At 41.2% G+C, this 20,000-nt stretch overlaps 1 protein-coding gene across 1 annotated transcript in view; it reads left to right on the top strand.

Moving 5' to 3' along the window:
- Nucleotides 1-5,675: 5,675 nt before the first annotated feature.
- Nucleotides 5,676-20,000, top strand: part of MYO1E (myosin IE) — a 149,881-nt gene continuing 135,556 nt past the window's right edge. The window contains exon 1 of the mRNA XM_063449120.1: nucleotides 5,676-5,979. Within this exon, the coding sequence (XP_063305190.1) occupies nucleotides 5,977-5,979 (3 nt within the window). The 5' untranslated portion in view covers nucleotides 5,676-5,976. The remainder of the gene's footprint in view (nucleotides 5,980-20,000) is intronic.

Raw genomic sequence — 20,000 nt, 5'->3', positions numbered from 1 at the left:
ACCTTGTGCCACTTTACCCCACTTGCTCAAGAGTGTAAGCTTGTTAGAGCAGGGCCCTCAACACCCCTTGTTCTTGTGCATCCAGCTTGTCTGCTTATAAATACGTGTCTATAAGTGCGCCCTTGGTACAGCGCTGCAGAATTTTTGGGTGCTTTATAAATAATAATCATCACGTTGGCGATTAATTCCCAGCCCCAGAGGGGAATTGGTGGAGGTACTCGTTCGGAGCTCCATGACACATATGAATATGTATCTATTTGTTTGTGTATATGAATGTATGTCTATGAGTGTGTATACAAATGTGTGTTAATATATGAAATCCATTCCTTACACACAAAAGGGGTTATGGCAGCTGGAGCAACACAGCAAACTTTTTGGCTTCTTTTGCAGAATCACATTCTCTATAATTGGCTCCTGTTTGTCTATACAAAAGTGTCAGTTCAAGCATACTAACAACAGGTGTGTCAGAAACTTGGTATTTACCATTAAACCCATTGTCAAGCAGTGTTTTTATACAGACGAAGGCTTGTTTAGCAGCATTGTCATTTTGCAAACAAAAAATGAAAGAGCTCAGTCTGGGTGCATTGTTCTTCATAATTATACACACATACAAATTATCAGTGCCGGACGGGGGTGGGGGGTGTTTTGTCATCACTAATGACAAGTGCTGTGTGTGTGAGGGGTGCTGTGTGTGTGAGGGGTACTCTGTGGTGTTTGGGGTGCAGTGTGTGTGTGTGGTGCACTGTGTGTTTGGGGTGCTCTGTGGTGTTTATGGTGCACTGTGTGTTTGGGGTGTTCTGTGGTGTTTGGAGTGCACTGGGTGTTTGGGGTGCTCTGTGGTTTTGTGACATAGTGTGTGTGTGCGAGGGGTGCAGTGTGGTGTTTGTGGTGTAGTGCGTATGTGTGTGAGGGGTGCAGTGTGGTGTTTGGGGTGTAGTGTGATGTTTGGGGTGCAGTGTGGTGTTTGGGGTGTAGTGTGTGGTGTTTGGGGTGTAGTGTGTGTGTGGGGGGTGTAGTGTGGTGTCTGGGGTGTAGTGTGTGTGTGAGGGGGCAGTGTGGTGTTTGGAGTGTAGGGTGATGTTTGGGGTGTAGTGTGTGTGAGAGGTGCAGTGGTGTGTTTTGGTGAAGTGTGATGTTTGGGGTGCCATGAGACAAAAATAAAAAAAAACATATATGTGTATTTTTGTATTATTTTTTATTATAATATTTATGTCCCCCCCCCCCCCCCCTCGCACCTTTGCCTGGGAGGGGGGACCTTGTTGTCAGCCCTGGTGGACCTGTAGGAAATACCTGGTGGTCCGATGAGAAGTGAACTTTACCCTGCAGTTCCTGGGGTAGAGTTCACTCTTGCGAAATTGGAGCTTTGCCATAGCAACCACGGCAAAGATCCGACCATCTCAGTGCCTGTGGGCCGATGGGGAGATAGTTTGTCTTCCTATTAGCCCATGAAGGCACACAGCAGGGCCGGCGCTTGCATAGCACTGGCCCTGAATGGGCCGGCAGAGGAGGTACACTGATCTCCACTGTCGGCCTTGGCCCATGGTCAGTACGGGCCTGCACATTATATACATACATTTCTTACCAACCTAGGTGATATTTTGTGCCTTTCTTCATTTTTAGGTCCTCTGGGAGTCTTAGGGTTCTGCACAATATCTTAGCTATTCCTAGACCTGCATTCTTCGGGACAGAGATCTCGGGTGTCCCACCTGGAATCTGCTGAAGCAACTCTCCCAATTTGGGGGCCACCAATAATAGTCCTAATCTGCATCGGGATCAGCATTTTATCAAAGTCATCCATATTAGAAGATGAATATGAGGGTTTGTTAAGACTTGTGTGAATGTTGTGAACTACATAAGCTTATATACATGAATGGATAAATAGTCAAAAAAAGAAAACCACCACTAAACTGCCTTACCCTAAAATTAGGTCAAAAGGGAATCTGCTAAATACCGCACTCAACTGATGCAAAGAGGAGTTACTATTCACCGCTCCAAACCACTAGCAATAAGAAAGGGTTAAAATAATTAACAACAATACAGCATCAAGAATATGGTACAAAAAAAATAAATAATAATAATAAAAACAATATTAATAAAACCAATCCAGATTAAAAGTCCCAAGTTTAATGTCCCAAATTTAGATACCTAATTTTGTATATTAAAGGGACACTATAGTCACCTGAACAACTTTAGCTTAAGAAAGCAGTTTTGGTGTATAGAACATGCCCCTGCAGCCTCACTGCTCAATCCTCTGCCATTTAGGAGTTAAATCCCTTTGTTTATGAACCCTAGTCACACCTCCCTGCATGTGACTTGCACAGCCTTCCATAAACACTTCCTGTAAAGAGAGCCCTATTTAGGCTTTCTTTATTGCAAGTTCTGTTTAATTAAGAATTTCTTATCCACTGCTATGTTAATAGCTTGCTAGATCCTGCAAGAGCCTCCTGTATGTGATTAAAGTTCAATTTAGAGATTGAGATACAATTATTTAAGGTAAATTACATCTGTTTGAAAGTGAAACCAGTTTTTTTTTCTCATGCAGGCTCTGTCAATCATAGCCAGGGGAGGTGTGGCTAGGGCTGCATAAACAGAAACAAAGTGATTTAACTCCTAAATGGCAGTGAATTGAGCAGTGAAATTGCAGGGGAATGATCTATACACTAAAACTGCTTTATTTAGCTAAAGTAATTTAGGTGACTATAGTGTTCCTTTAAACTTGGGACTTTTAACCTGGACTGTGTTTAATTATACTGTTTTAATTCATTTTGTATTTCTTTCTTTATTATTTTGTACCATATACATGACTGGATGTTTCTCTCTTTTAAACCCATTTGAATTAAATCCAATTTACAAGTAAATAATCAAGGGATTATTAGTTTGCAGCTCAGACACTATTGCAACTATAACCTGGAATTGTATAAATATATAGAGTAAAAATGTACATACAAGTTTGCTATGTTCATCTCTTTTCCTTTTTATTTTTTTTACATTTTCTATTTAACTATTATATTTTTGGAAATAAGCATTATTCGGGAAGCTAAGATGTTATCTGCATTTGGAAAATATACTCATATTTTAGTTTTGTTTTTTTTAAACTTAGAGAATTGACGTTTTTTTTTGGATGTAGTCACTAACAAAATACAAATGAAAAGACTGTCTGTAGTACTCTTTATGACCAGTAGGTGGCACTAACCTAATAATTATATCTAACTAAATGTCCATATTATTGGGATTGTGGAATGAAAGTGTATATTATTCAGGACAATTGTGATTTGTAATGTTGTGTTGTGTGTACTGGATTAAAGGAAACACTCAGACTGCATGTTATTATATCATCTCTAATGAAAAGTGAATGTGCAGATTATTCAGTTAAAATGTATAAAATAATGTGTTTATGTGTGACCATAACATAAAACACCTAATTGTACTGCATAAAATATATAGTGCGCGTTGATTGCAGAAGTGGTAAAAACTTTAATGGATTTACGAACAATTAACAGTTATGCATGGAATTGTTAATATGTAATGCAAAGGGTAACACACTACAACTCCTATAATGCTTTACCATCCTTAAAGGTATTCTGTAGTCTATAGGTCACTACAGTGCCCCCCTCCCTCGCACCCCTCCTACCATAGCACTGAAGGGGTTAAAGTGCTACGGAATCTGTTGGCGCTATATAAATGGCAATAATAATAATAATAATAACAGTCACAGTCTTCAGTCACTTACCTGAATCCAGCGATGTCCCTCGGCGCTGGGTCAGGCTCCGCCCATGCTCCTATCCTGCCGACGTCGGCCATTTCAATTCAGGAAGCCCTCTGGTGGCTGTCTAATATAAAGCCACTGTGGGCAGACTTAGAGCGGCAATGTAAACATTGCAGTTTCTATGGAACTACAATGTTTTACATTGCAGCACTCAGTGCAAAAGGGACACGGCACCCAGATAGCTTCAATTAGCTGAAGTGGTCTGGGTGGCTTCAGTGTCCCTTTAAGTACTACAAAAGCCAGGAATACCCTTTTTTGCAAAGCCTTGGTATAAATTCTACATCATTGCAGGCTACTGCATACCACTGTCTGGTTTGTTGCAGTTTCTTTGCTTGTTTTTGTCTCGATCATGAGTCAGACAAGAAAGCCCGAGTATTTAAAAGTCACAAAAACTTTTAATTTAACTGATTAAGATAACATGCATAAGGAAATTAAAAGTAAAATTAAATCTATGCATTTGCTAGAAATTTGACTAGCATAGACTGAATTTTAGAAAAAAAGAGCACTCTAATCACCATAACCACTACAGCACTCCATACATTCCTTGATACTGTCCCACAATAAGGTGTCAAACCATTTATGAATGGCTCTGTCAGGTGCCCACGGGCTTCCGGTCTGCCTGAAATACTAAGGCAGTTTCATACTATGGTATTGGTAAAATCTTGTGCAATTCTGAACATTATTCAGCAGCTAAATTTAACAAAGAACTGTCACTTCCAAGTGACAGTACTGCTTTAATGTGACTGTCACCTTGGGCAGTCTTTGCAGATTTCGCAAGGATCCCCGAAGGTAACATGCCAATCTACTGACAGATATTGGAACTGAAAAACTAACTTCTTAGTGGAAGCTCCACCTTTAATCCAGTTTAACCTTGACCATAATAAAAAGTAGTTCCAACTATGTCCTCAGATATAGTTTGACTGCATTAGAATATCAATTCAATTCCAAAAACTTAAGTATAAGTATTTCATAAAGAGTTTATCTTTATGAAACATCCATAAGTGGTATTGCCATGACAGAGGCACTGTAAGTAGAAACAGAACACATTAGCCTAAAATCATGCAAAGGTTCCCCAACAGACAAACAGTATACTTGCAGGGTTTTTCACTATAGTGAGAATTCAAGGTGAATTCAAAGTTAATTTCTAATTTAAGGTCAGAATACCAAACTGGTAAAATTCTCTGAATTGGCTATACTTTCATTCTGATAAATATATAACAAACTAACTGGGGAAATATCTTGACCTCCCTAAATTGCATTATATTCTAGTTAGTAACTGGGTATCCTGGTATAATCAGCACTCCAGCACATACTATTGTAGGTGATTTACAAATATCAATTCATGCAGTGTGTGTTATTTACACAGACTGATTTCTAAACACATTTATTGTAGTTTAAATACTCATTACTGTGAGTATTAATGCTGTGGAGCTCTGTTATACACTCAGATACACAAACAATATGGAGCTCCTGGAAAAGGGGGGCAGAGGGATATGTGTTCAATATAGGGACTGTTCCTACTAAATAGGAACACTTGGGAGGTATGCCAGTATGTTTGCATTTTAACATGGAATTCCTGAAAATGTCAGTGTCAGTGTCAGTGTCAGTGTGGAAGGTAATAATGTGAGAATGAACTAAAACGCTGAACACATTTATTCATGCTTTGTTTGTCAGTGCAGCCCTGCACCAGTCTTCCCTTCAATATATACAGACCAATCTACTGTCCTGGGAGGTGAAAGACTACAATATCCGTCAGCCTTTGCGGTGGAGCCGTTCATCCTGTAGTATTCCCCAGTGGCATGGTGACGCGGCGAGAGTCGGCCTGTGATTGGCCGAGGTCAAACTGTGCATTCCATTTATGGATAAGCGTATCCCAGACTGGTGCATTGGCTTTCATTGTACATCAGGAGCGAGAGGAGATTCTATGTATAAAAAGTATCCCGAGCCTGGGCTGTGAGTAACTCCAGCATTCTACTGGGGGCAGAGCAGACAGAGCCTCTTCCAGGAACTGAGTGTGAGTCCAGCTCTGCCAGGAACTCACTGAGTGCATCCTCTGCTCTCATACCTGGATGGGTCCATTCCCTGCTAGCTCACATCTTCTCTGAGATCTCTACATGCTCACCCCTGGCAGCACTCACAGCAGGAGAAAGGAGAAAGCCCAGAGTCTCTAATTCCAGCCCGGATTATCCTGAGTACCCCCAGCCAGCACCATGGTAAGACATGTATTCCTGCTACACAGCACTTTAACCCGGGCAGTGCCACTAAGGGGCTGAAAGCCTGATCACACCTAATATTTGGATATTGTGTATTCTGCCAGTAAAGCACTTTATACCGGTAGGAGCAGATCCCACAGTCACTGAGCCCTGATACACTGTATTCTGTCAGCATTGCAGTTTAACCCGTGCAGTGCCAGGCTGGACTGAAATCCAAATCCCCCTGTCACTGAGCCCTGATCTATTGTATTCTGTCAGCATTGCAGTTTAACCCATGCAGTGCCAGGCTGGACTGAAATCCACGTCCCCCTGTCACTTAGCGCTGATATATTGTATTCTGTCAGCAGTGCAGTTTAACCCATGCAGTGCCAGGCTGGACTGAAATCCATATCCCCATGTCACTTAGCGCTGATATATTGTATTCTGTCTGCATTGCAGTTTAACCCGTGAGGTTCCAGGCTGGACTGAAATCCACATCCCCCTGTCACTTAGCGCTGATATATTGTATTCTGTCAGCATTGCAGTTTAACCCGTGCAGTGCCAGGCTGGACTGAAAGCTCTCTCCAGCTGCCTCTTTGTTGCTGTGCTGATATTTTGTGTTCTGCATCGAAATCGCCAACTTCAATCAAATTATTTATGGTTTAGTTGTATAAAGAGCGCGATCTGAGTGGTATTCGAATATTATGTGAGCTGACCTGTGGCAGCATCTCTCCCATACAAACACATGTATCTGAAACCATCAGTAATTTTAATAATAATAATAATAATTTAATAATTAATGTATAACTTTTTATTCTCTGTTTACCTCCACTGAAACCAGTTCTGTTAAAAGGAACTTGATATTATTCTCTGATTATCTGTCCAGGGTATGTAGGTCTGCTGTGTATTTGATGTGATGGTTTGAACTCTAATATGGTGTTACTGTACCTTTTAACGCTATTTACACAGTGACATGTAAAATATCATTCTGTTCTGGCTGTGTGTTCCACCTTTTACAGCTTTGTTTTTGTTTTTATGGATAGTAAAAGGATGTCATTTGAAACATAATTATAGGGATGTGTACATGGCACCTGGAATGTTATAAACATTGTATTTGGTTTATATCTCTTATTTGTGTCCACACCTGACAGTCTTTCTACCTGGCTCCTCTGTGGGCTTGGTCATTTCCTAGTATACATGGGCTGCTGGTTGCTAAGGCATTGTGTTTGTGAAGTCTAGAACAATGCAGGAGGAAGTAAATAATACAGGGAAGGGTGTCCTGCCCAGGATCACCTGCAGTAAACAATATAATAATGAGGGGACCCAATAACCTCATGGTGACAGCATTAAAGATACAGTGCCAGTCACATATTTAAAGGGAAACCACCCAATTAATTAGACAAGTTATATTTATTGTAATGTTTGTTTTCTTTGTTTTTTGTTTTTAATGTTAATTCAGAATTACACCAGTTTACATTTAAAGTATTTTACACTTTTTTTTTTTTTTTTTAAGAAACCTTTTGTCAAGCAGCTGCTTGATGTGTAGTATTATAATATTCTGGGCCTTAAATATAAACCTTGATTTGTACTCCACTTTAAGGCTGTGTGTGTGTGCATGTGTATCCTTATTCATTTATTTATTTTTAATAAACAGGGAAGTGTTGGAAATGACCAGAGGCTTTACGTCAGTTAGACCTAAAAAAAAAAGCCATAAAATAGATTTTGTGGAAAATACAATACATTGTACGATATAAAACCTGCATTTGCCTTTTCATTCTTCAACAATTCCCAGTGTAACAAACCATTGTGTGTTTTTTTTTTTTAAATATATAATATTAATTTAAAAAAATAATTATTATAATAAAAAAATAAAATAGAAATCCTTCTGATGACCTAAACTATGCCTAATTCAGTCTTTGTCACTGACAGGCACACATTTTAAGTGTGGCCAGATTTTCAGCTATGACAGTTCAGTCACAGTTTGACTTTGTCACCATAAACAATCCCCTTCCCTAATTTTTCTTGTTAAAATATTATATGTGGGAGTGATCATCTTTTTTAGGTCTGTTTTGGTTTTGTTGTGGTTTTTTTTTTTTTCTCTACTAGTCAAATATTTGCTACATCTCTCCAGTTCTTTTGACGTAAGACATCTTTATGTCAAATATATATTTTTAGAGTGCTTGTACATTTATACATTGTGGGCACCCTAATAACAACATTCATAATTAGTCATATAACTATAACAATTCCCTCCCGGAATTCAGGAATAAAAAAGGGGAAGAGATTAAAAAAAATTCGTCTAGGGGGATGGATGACGGGATGTGTGTGGGGGTAATGTAGAATAGTAGTTTATATTACTAGGGTTATTCTCAAAGTGACAATTCTCATGAATTCCAAATAGGAAACTAAAAGCTATTCATTTAGTTTGGCCTGAGTTTGAAATTGTCTTTAAATTACTGACTATTCTCACTTTAGTGACTAACTCTGTATGTGTTGGATATCCTGATCAACAGGTAAAAAAAAAAAAAATCTTGCAAAACACATAAGTAATGCTCTCTCTTTCACTAGAAGAATAGCTTCATTAACATGGAGGTGTCAAAGAGGTCTAAACTGAGACAGGTATTCTATCTTCAATAATCTGAGATTATTGCACGGCACATCAGTTCATATTAAACTATTTGATTTAAACCGATAAGACTGGTGTGCTCTAAAGTTGTAGAGCTGCAACTCCTCTAATTGCTTTCAGGGCCTGTAAAATGGCAAAGCATTGTGGATGTTGTAGTTTCCAAACATTTGATGATCTAGCCCAGGGGTGCCCAAAAGGTAGATCCGCAGATGTTTTAAAACTACAACTTCCATAATGCATTGTCAATGTAAAGGCATGCAAAGACACGCAAAGAGTCATGGGAGTTGTTGTTCTCCAACATCTGGGAATCTACCTTTTGGGCACCCCTGATCTAGCCTGTTTGCACCCCTGATATAAACAGACATTTGCTGGTTATGGGTCATCAAGAAGCTGAAAAATTAAAGTATGATATATTTGAATCTATGTAATGCAGTTATTACATGTGATTATTAGGCTATATCCTAAAATAAATTAAAATGTTAAGAATTGCATGCTAAGACAAAATAGCTAAAAATTCTTTAACTACACGATTTAACCCTTTAAGGACCAAACTTCTGGAATAAAAGGGAATCATGACATGTCAGACATGTCATGTGTCCTTAAGGGGGTTAATCCAGTTCATTGCTGTGGCGAGTAGGTTTTAAGGTCTCGCTATTATTGTAGGACATGAAATGTTGAGCCCTGATAATACTATTACCTTAGTTAACATTTTGAATCCTATGCCAGGCTGTGCCAAAACTGTGTATTCAATACATTAAATTACTATTTACTATTAGATTGTGACTGTGTCCTATAAAGGGACACCCTGGTATCTGTACTTGTTTACTATTATATTGTGACTGTTCCCCCTATTAAGGGACACCCTGGTATCTGTACAAGTGTCCATTATGTGAAGTAAAATAACTTTTGTTATTGGTAAATGTAGACCTTGACTGGAAACCTGGTCAACTGCCCCTATCCTAACATTTTCTGGTCCCTGAATTCTTGTAACAACTACTTATATGCCGCTCTGGCGTGCTTCCGTGACAAGCATCTCATTCACTAAAAAAATAGAGTAGCAATAATAGAAACCAATGCCATTGCCACCAGTTACCATTCATGTGCATCAGGCGTTCTGACTTATTTTAAATGAATGAGTGGAACGGTGTTGTATTGCAAAAGTAAATACATACGTAGAACGACTTTGAGTATACCTGTAAAAGAGGTATTGCATTATGTACACAATGCTTTACAACTCATTGAGAATTACCCGGTGATGTCCTTTAAATTTATTACAGCAAATAATCTACATAATTATTATCTACTTTTAGGTTCCATCCAATTAAAGGGTTACTTTATAACACTTTCTGTAAAATGTCATTGTAAACTTTACATTAAGTGTATTGGAAGGTGGGGACAGCAGTGATGCTTAAATGAAAGACGGAGGGAAGAGAAGCAGAGTTCTGGGTTGCCCAAGTCACGTGTGCCAGGGGTGAAACTACTCCACGGCACAAAAGTGCAATTATCTCCTGTATGGGCAACGTTTGAAGCTGAAATGCTACACATACAGACTCCGACCACCATGACCACTTCTAATAGCAGAAATGGTCATGATGGTTGGAGCAATCCGCTAAGTTAATTTAATTTTTCCTTTTTGTAGATTTTTTTTTTTTTTTAAATTCTTTATTTTGGTTGTGCAGTTGGTTACAATAATTCAATAAGTGCCACAACGGCGTGTTTCAGTTGGTATACCAGTTAAGCAGTGGCATGATAGATTGCACATTTTTATATTTAACATGCTGAACTAAACAGTTGATTTCTCGGAATACAGGTAAATGAAATAAAACAACGTGAATTAAAGTCATTGGATGCTTAGCCTTGCAGGGCCGCCTATGCTATGGTAGAGATTGCATGAGTACGTTTAGATCAGAGCAGTGTCTGGCTATAGAGTGCAGAAAAGTAACTATGCTATGAACGTTTAGGAGATAGGAATAACAGTACTTGTAATGAGGGATTCAATATACAATATAAGTAGGCATGGTTTGTTAGATTGGAGTCGAGTAGTGGCACCTCATTACTTACGTATTAATAAAACCGCGTTGAACAGTGACGGTAATGCACTTGATGAACCCAATAGAAACACATGAAAAAACATAATAAAGCATCGTAAAATAAACTAAGGCTTACGATGCCACTACGGATAAGGTAAGTGGTTATCCATACATGTTGTAATGATTATAAGCAAGTGTAATTACTAAGGTCGTTTGTTAAGCTATTCAATCGATTTTTAACTGCTATCAGTCGAGACCTGAGCTAGCACACTGGATTTAACTAACGAGGTACGCTTCTAATATACTTGACTAGTTAATCAAGAATACATTGGTGGCAGTTTGAACGAGTGAGACCCCCTGGGATCCCCTACATGAGGATATGAAACAAAATAAAAAGAGAGTGGATGTCAGCAAATAATATATGTCCAATTGAGGCTCTTAAAAACGGGTGACATTGGGCACCTTGCCTTATAGCGTGTCACAGTCACTTTTTGGGGTCAGCCGATGCCCTGTTGAGGCTGAGTGTTTTCTCCCAGTGTTGTTCGCTGTAGCACTAGCCTTCTCTCCTGTATGTGGGAACTCCGAGCCGCTGTCTCTTGCGGAGCTGTGTTTGTCGGCAGGTTTGTTGGTGGGTATATTTCCCCCTTAACTGGGTGCTGCACGGCGTTCTCCTGTGTTGGGCTGTGGCAGCGCTGTTTGCGCCGCTTTATTGCGGTCGCTGGTTTCGGTCTGCCCCTGTCTCCTATCTTTCTTCGTCGGTTAAGCCACCTGGCAGAGCTTCGCTGGTTGCGTGTTGGTGTGCGCTTAAGGGGGGGGGTTTCTGCCTTTCCCCGCTTGGCTGCCCGTGCTGGAACCCGGGGTAGGTCCTTGAGTGAGGACGTTGGCGGTGGAGGTCGCATGCGGTTCTCCCATTGCTCCCAAAAGGCGGCGAAAATTCTGTTCAGCCGACGTTCCGTCTCGAGCCATGCGCCTCGCGGGTCGGAGGTAGGGAAGGCATCCGCTATTTTGAGAGTTTCTCCGGTTGGCAGTTTAGGGCCTCGAGTGGAGGCAGAGGTCTCCCAGTGTTGTTTGGGGAGCGTGTGAGATAACTGCCCTGTGTGTGCCAGAGCCTTAGCTGTCGAGTGGGGGTGATTGGCGTAGCGCCCGTCGCAGGCTGGTGTGTCCGTATTTGCCGCCATTTTAGTGGAGCCGCGTTGTGTGGATAGCGCGGTGTCTGGCGCGGTGCAGGTTGCAAGATGTGGGCCGGGATCACCCCCACCGGCCCAGGGGGGGGGGGGGGGGGGAGCGGAGCCCTGGTTGCACTGTCATGGGGGTCCAGCACGACACAGTCGGGCAGGATAGCGGGGCGGCGGCCGTCCACCCCGCTCACCGCCTGAGTAGGCCTCATCCCGTGGGGACGACTGGATCTTCTTCGAGGGACTAAAACAACTAAGTGCAAGCCTCTCCTCTCTGCTAGTGCACCCCTGTGCGTCGGACCACGGCTGCAGGTCGTCGATCGGGCTTAAAAATAGCTTTGTTAGAGGCTTACGGTTCGAATAATGCAGGAGCTGTTGGTGTATGCGACCGTTTAGTTTGGCGGCCAGGCCCCGCCCCTTTTTGTAGATTTAAAGTCATAAATTATATCTTATGAGTTTTACTGCTAGGTCAAAGGTCATCATTAACACATCAGGTCCTCCTCTGTGTCATTTGACTACGCGCTAGCTAGATTCATCTGACTAAATGAAAATAGGAATGTGGCAAAATCTGAATTGATTAACCCCTTAAGGACACACAACATGTGTGACATGTCATGATTCCCTTTTATTCCAGAAGTTTGGTCCTTAAGGGGTTAAAGATACACTCTAAAAAACAATATCACTTCATCTTATTAAATTAATTTTGGGGCATAGATGCTGCCCCCGCATCTTTACAGGTGAAAACTGCATTAAAACCAAGCCATTTCTACAAAATGTCTTTGTTTACATTTTACAATCCTTGCGCCCTGTGTAGCTGTCATTCAGATAGCCTCTAGGGGCTTCAAACTAAAATAGATTCAGTAATTGAATCTACTTTATGTTTAGCATCAGCATGCAATGTTGGATTGGTGGATTGTGGTATATGAACAAAGGAGAAGCATTTGTTTGGACACAGCTCGTCATGCTTGATCTTACATTAGGTGGAATAGATTGTAGTGATAAATCTCATTCAGAACCGGTAGGTTTAATGGCTTTTCCCCCCCTAAATTAAAGGAACACCAAATGAAAATTTATTTTTTGGAATTTCAAATACGCCATTACACAGACAATTGTACAGTTTGAATGAATGCTTCCTTGCTTGGTTTTGGTTTTAAAAAAATAAAATAAAAATGTTTCTGCCAGTAACTCTACGGAAGTAAAAAATTGTTAATGAATGACTTAAAAGTTGTCTTAACTTCAGTCATTGTTAATCACACAATCTCTGGATTGTTACTCATTCCATCTCGGAATGATTCGCCCTGCTTTTCTGACCCTTATGCAGCGGTATTAGGTGACTTGTCATTAAAATGTTCAGTTCCATTTTGTGTTTGACTTTTTTTTTTTTTTAATCCCTGTAGTTTATCGAGTTCTTTGTGATGTCCATTAGATAATAATAACAAAGTATTTAACCAGGAAAGGTACATTCAGATTACTCTGGTTTCCAAGTTTTTTAATGTATTTATTTTTGATATTGCAAAATGTATAGATTTCGATGGAAATTAGAACTTCTATTAATTAACTGCTCTGCATTGGAAAGTCTGTGATCGGACAGCCACAGCAAGTCTGTGCGGGGTAAGAAAGAGAGGGCTTGCAAAGGCTGCAAACAAGATATCTGCAGCTTTTTCAAGCTGTTTTTAGATATGCATAATAAAATGCATGCATCTTTGGGTGTATATCTACTAAATAAAAAATACAAAAATTAAAAAGTGTGTGTGTGTATATATATATATATCCATAGGTGTGTACCTTTCAACATGTCAATAATGATCAAATAAAGTAGAATGTACCTTATTCTACGCCTTTAGGGCCAGGCAGACTGTAGTGACAGTCCTGACATGTTGTAGGTCACAAAGTCTATTTTTATGCAGCATGAATCAGTGTGTAATATTGAATCATGTTTCTGGTTTCAATACCGTTCCAGGATGCCGCAATGTAGCCTGTCTAACAGGTTTTAATCATTTGGAAAGGATTGGTGTCCACGAGTGTTCAATCTGGAACTCAGCCAATTTAGGAAAACCGTTTATATATGTGAGCTCCCAATACACACACACCGATAACAGCACATTAACCCTCCCTTCCCCTCCCCCTCCTTTTCCCCTTCTTTCTTTCTTTTTTGACATTCTTTATTTATTTTTTATTTGTTTGAAAACGACATGCAGTTGCGATACATTTCAACAGGTTTTGACAAAGTGATTATAGTGATAATATACATAGCCTCTTATGAGTAGTGTCCACAGTTAACTATGAAGCCATTTTCATTCTCTGTATCGTATACGTGGCATTAAAACAGTATTGAATACCAGGTTGTGATGTCAGTCTCATCGTGTTATGAGTGTGTAATACTGTAAGGTACATGTCCTTGTGCGAGTTGAGCTGTTATTCAACAAGAATGTTGTACGTTTTCGAGTAGCATGAACATACCGTCAAGCGACTGTTAGTTTGTAGTCGGGGAAATATGTATGCCCTAGTGGTGGCATCTGATCTGTAGCCTTTGGTGGCTTATCAGATCTGAGGTTGTAGCTTGGCGTGAAAAAGGCCTTCCACCATTGGGAAGTGCCCTATTCCATTTGTGTTACTGTGGGTTGGGAGTGAATCACTGTACACTGTAGAGCGGGGGTAGGGGAGGGTATGTGCAGGGGTTGTGGTATATCAAACAGGTTGGGTGGGATTTATGGAAGTTTGGGACAAAAGCTTTGTGATTATGTCAAGTCGGTGGGGTCGTAGGTCCCGTTACACACATTATTTCGTTTGTATATACCACAGTGTGGGTTATGGCGGGCAACACTGGTGGTGTCGGGTTGCCGCGTCTGATCGGTTTTGTGTTTGGTTGTACCCCTGTGCTGTTTTCCTGTGTGCCTTTTGTCGGCGTTTGGAGGTAGTTGTGTGGTTACCGGGGGTCCGTGCGTCATGCAAGTTTGCGTTTCCAAAATATTGTATGTCTCTTTGGAGTTGCCAGAGCTGTTTCCACTGTCAGTAACTGCGTTTTTTTTGTATCCAAGGTTGTGTCTACCCTAACATTGTTCCTCCCCCTCCCCCTGCAGAGGTGTTGTAGTTATGTTCTCCGTAGTTCGGGTCTGGTCTCCCCGGGAGTATATCTGCTTTACTGTGTCTAAGCTCGATCCCCTGTTGTCCTGGGTCCCTCCCCGTCTATCTCCCAGTTCGTGTGACTTAAGCATCCCCTAAGTCTTCGTAGTCGCTCTCGATTCAGAAGGAGTTGTTGCCATGTCGCTATTTTGTTTGCCCCTTTTTGTCTGTCTGTCTTTTTGTTTTTAGTTGGGGTGTATGTGTTGGGGGAGTATTGTGTTGTCTCTATCTCGTGTAATCAGTGGTTCCTTTCTCCTCAATCCCCTCTCAGGTGTCCTAGAGTCTCGGGTTGGTGTGGTCTCGTAGTGGGGGTCGGTCATCTCATCTTTTGAGTAATCTAAGTTTGTCTACAGTCTTGTGTAGAGGGGGAGAGGGCAATAAGGTCGGGGGAAGAAGTGGCGGATGCGCCTGGGCCGTCGCGGGCGCGGCGAACCGATGGGACAACCGGCCCCACGGCGGATGTGGCATCCCCCTCCCGCGCTCCAGCTCGTGCTGTCCTCTTGGCCATGAAGTCCATCCACGTGAACCAGGTCAAAGCGCATTTATCCTATCGGCCCTGCAGGGAGGCTGTCATCATTTCCATGCTGTATATATGTTCCACTCTGTCGACCCATTGTTGGAAGGTGGGTACCGTTGTGCTTTTCCAGTGTGTCGGTATGAGTGTTTTTGCTGCTGTGAGCAGGTGTATGGTGAGTCCCCTTTTGTACTTCTTCAGTGGCATTTGCGTGTGGATAAGCAGCATCGTCAGGGGTTGTAGTGGGAGGTCTGCGTCGGTAATTTCTTTGATCGTTTCGTGTATCAGCCGCCAGTACGGTGCGATAAGTGAGCATGTCCACCATATGTGGAGTCCTGTGCCTGTCTCTGTACTGCATCTCCAGCATTCACTGGGTATTGTCTCGTGTACATGTCGGAGGATGTCTGGGGTCCTGTACCAGTGTGTCAATATTTTATAATTACACTCCTGGTATTTGGAACTAATGCTCCCCCTATGTGTCAGCTGGAAGATCTTGTCCCATTCGGGATCCGTGAGTTCTATTCCCGTCTCTTTCTCCCAGCGCCCAGTGAAGCCCAATGGGCTGCCATCTCCGTTTTGCTGGAGTATTGCGTATAGTGTTGATACGCCATGCGTGAGGTGCCGACCTCTCTGTGCATAGTTGTTCCAGTGGTAACAGCGATCGGTGTATGTGGTCTTTTCCCGTTATGGTGGAGTAATAAGTTCTCAGCAGATGGTAGTGATATTCGTCCAGTCTTGTCGGTCTACGGTCTGGCAGTAGTTCTGCTAGGGTTTTGAGTTTCGATTAGTGCACCATTGGCGCAAATATGTCCAATCTGATGCCTGAAAGTTCCTCAGGGCAGCAGGTTTAAGACCACCCGCCAATCTTGGGTTGTTGGTTATGGGAGTGAGGGGGTTGGGTGATGTGGTAAGTTGGTTGGCGTATCTTATCCTGCACCAGACCCTTAGTGTGGAGTCGATCATCGGGTTTCCTGTGTACATATCTCCTGGTGCGCCTTCTTTCTTTCTCCCCTCTATTTGAAGGTTCAGTTTCTGAGTTGATGACATCAGAAGAGTGAGCAATATGAGCACACAAGTAGCTTTTCATTGAACCCTATGTTCCTGCTGTCACGGTTCCGGAACCAGACACACTGACAGATTTCAAGAGGTGAAATTGCAATACCGGTCCTTAAAGTGGCCTGTGCTATGCAAATATAGAGAGGTCAGTGTACAAGCCAAAGTCAAAGGAGAATAGATATATGGAACAACGATAGGACTAGCCGAGGTCAAGGATTAGAGAAGACAGAATAAACGAGAGACAAAGCCAAAATTCGGTAACCAACAATCAAACAGAGTAAATGCGCTATTGGGCTATCAGAAGACCACAACAGGGCAACAAGGAATGGGAGAGGTGAGTGTATATATAGGCAAGAGCTACCTGTGATTGGTTAACTTCCACTTGGAATTTAAAACTATTCGTGGAGGGCGTTTAATTGTCCTAATATGACCCTTGACTTCATTGCTATGCGGCGGGTTCGATAGGCCACTCAGGCGCCTATTTAAAAATGTTGCACGCAAGCGTGCAGCATCAGAGAACATGTTGGCGGAGACCGCAGCACCCAGGGCTCCGGCGGAAGGCGAGTGGGCGGGGTACCTAACACCGGCAACTGGAGCTCCGGCGGAGTGCGAACAGACTGGGAGCCTGACACCTGCTCAGTAAAGCAAACTGCAATTTGCAGCACTAATCCCACCATTTATTTTTTTTTAAACTCACCCCCCGCCCCCACCTCCAAAGAGAAAATAATGCTACAGTAGCAATAGATGAACTTGGGGACACCTTTATTATCCCTTAAGGACACGTGGCACACTTTTTTTTTTTTTTAGTCATGCTGGCCTTTTACTTCTGAAGCTATTTCCGTAAAGGGGTTAAATCCTAACTAAAATCAGCATCTAGGAGGTATGTAATAGCATAATATATTGGAATATGCGGTGCACATAAACCCCGAATAATGTTGATTTTTATTTTTATGGCTTCACATTGAGGCTATAAACCATATTGGCACCAAACCTGATTACTGCTAGCATATAAAACACATTAACTGTAATAAACCATGGTTTCAAATAGTTAACCTACCAGCATGCTGATCAAGACGGGATTGCTGGGGCCAAGTACCTCAATTTAAAGAAAAAGGCATCATTGTACTTGCTCCTCCTTCCGCACGCTGCATGTTTACACGTTCTCCCACTGGGTGAACTCGCAAGGTGAATGGATGTAGTGTTCTAATAGCACACACAGCTGGGTGTAAACTGTACTGGGTTCTTTTCCCTGCTTCAGTTTCCTGTATGACTCAGGACTGCGTCTTGGGGAGAGAGGCCAGGGCAACAACAATAATGGGTCTAAAAAAAATAAATAAAAAAGGATATAAAGCGTGTCTGATATGTAATATATGGGCAGATCTTGCTTTAAAATCCCCATACTGCGTGGATGGTGACTTGATTTATGCATTTACTCTCCATGTAGTATGGAGGCCCAAATATAGGGCAGAACCTAGCATGTATTTAATTCTGCTGATTGGTGGGAGTTATACTCCCAAGTGGCAAGTGTTGCCATTCCAACCCCTACACTGCCCTAATATTATACCCTGAGATATCTTAACTCTGACAATGACTCTAACTTAAAAAAATGTATGTAATACAAAATATACGTAATGGAGAACTGTTTTTTATTATGAGAAAATGTTCTGGGAACCCACTCGATGTTTGGTATCATGGTTTTATTATAATGTCTTATTAATGTCTCCACAACACCGTAATGGCTTTATTTTTCCATCGCATATTATCCAGTATTTTATATTACGATTTTTTTTTATATAGCGCCCATGTATATCTCTCTTACACAAATTGTGTATGTTTAACTGTGCTATGATGGATTCTAAGATGGATTGGGGGGGGGGAGGGGGGTTTCGTTTCACTACAGTTTGGATGTTGATAATTATCATATAGGGATAGAAGGAAATAAGTACACGCAGGACTTCTTGAAGGTGAAAACCTCATATGAGAGAGATTTATTAAGGTAAAACAGGTGTGGGTTTGTTTTTTTTTGTTTTTTTTTGTGTTGAGAGCCATTCTACTGGTTTCCATGGTGATCAGTCCTCATTAAGCACTTTGAATAGCACTTGTTTATGTCTTCGTAAATCTTGCATCCCATGTTTTTAAGGTAGTGTTGTGTGTGTGTGTTGTGTTTTCTTTCTTAGTTATCCCAAGAAACCATTGATACACGTGGTACAGACCTTAACTGCATCATAATTTCAACATTCAGATCTCTGGTATCATTTTCCAAAGAGCTAAAGCCAGGCGGTGTACTTAATTGGCGTTTATTATTAGTAAGCAGAATGAAAAGCATTTGTTTGGGCAGAGCTGTCTGTCACTGAGTCATCTTGTCGTCTGTCAGGTAAATAGACCGCAGCGAGAGGTGTGTCAACAACTGCATGCCACAGGTGTGGGAGAGATCACATGGGATTTACTCCAGCAATGTTGTGGCTAGTATTGCTTATAGCGAGGTTTTCTGATAGAACAGAGTACAGGTCCTGGTGATATACTGTTACAATGGCACAATTTGTCAAAATGAAACGTTCTTGTCTTCTTTATTGTTTAATATGTGCCAGTTGGGCTTCTTATGAGATCCATAACACCCAGATCTATTGGTAAGGAGACCAATATTCCTTTAATAACACCTGCATGTGCACATACTTCCATATACAAATGTCTGTTCAGACAAGTTTTCACATCCTAAGCATCCCTGTACGTACAGGTTTGTGCACTGTATCCATCCTAGCAAGTTCACCTGCCTGCCTAAAGCATTCCTGACACTAATAACATCTGTACATACCTTTTATTAGAAACCCTAAGCGTCTGAACAGATCTGATTTTGTATTTCAGTTCCCAATGCAATAAACAAATAGTGTGATGGATGTGATTCTATTATTGGTATTAATTTGTGGGGGGTAATAGACACTTGCTGATAGAAATAAAGTATATACCAGATTTAGATACGCATCATAAACATTCTGAACATATTTTTAAGCAGCCGAATAAGTACTTATGGCCAGTATAAAACCACTTACGGTATGTTAAGAATTTGTACCTTTTCTATAGAAGCAGTGTCCAACCTTGTCTCCTGCTGATTGACTGACTGACTGACTGACTGACTGACTGACTGACTGACTGACTGAAAAATTCACACAAATTCGCTGTCGTCTTTGGTATCGCTTAAGTCTTGATTATTCAATAGCAGGATTGGGAACATTTTGTAACCGGCACAGGTTATAGTAACTTAGAACATATCAAGATGATTGTCCTAAAAGCACCATATGTATGTGTCTACATCTAATATACTATCTTTCCATCAGTGGTTAACATTCTTGAAAGAAGGTTACAAGAAGCAGAAGACATTCCTAAATAAATTCTGCTCCTAAATAGATTTAAATTGCAGCCTATGGGTAATATACTGTATATTCTATGTAATTCAAATTACATTCAAGTATAATAATCTACATTGAATGTAGGTGGGCCTGATATGTGTTTCTACCTTTTCA

This window comes from Pelobates fuscus, chromosome 3 (genome assembly GCF_036172605.1).
Source record: "Pelobates fuscus isolate aPelFus1 chromosome 3, aPelFus1.pri, whole genome shotgun sequence".
Taxonomy (NCBI): domain Eukaryota; kingdom Metazoa; phylum Chordata; class Amphibia; order Anura; family Pelobatidae; genus Pelobates; species Pelobates fuscus.
This window is presented reverse-complemented; position numbering and strand designations above follow the sequence as displayed.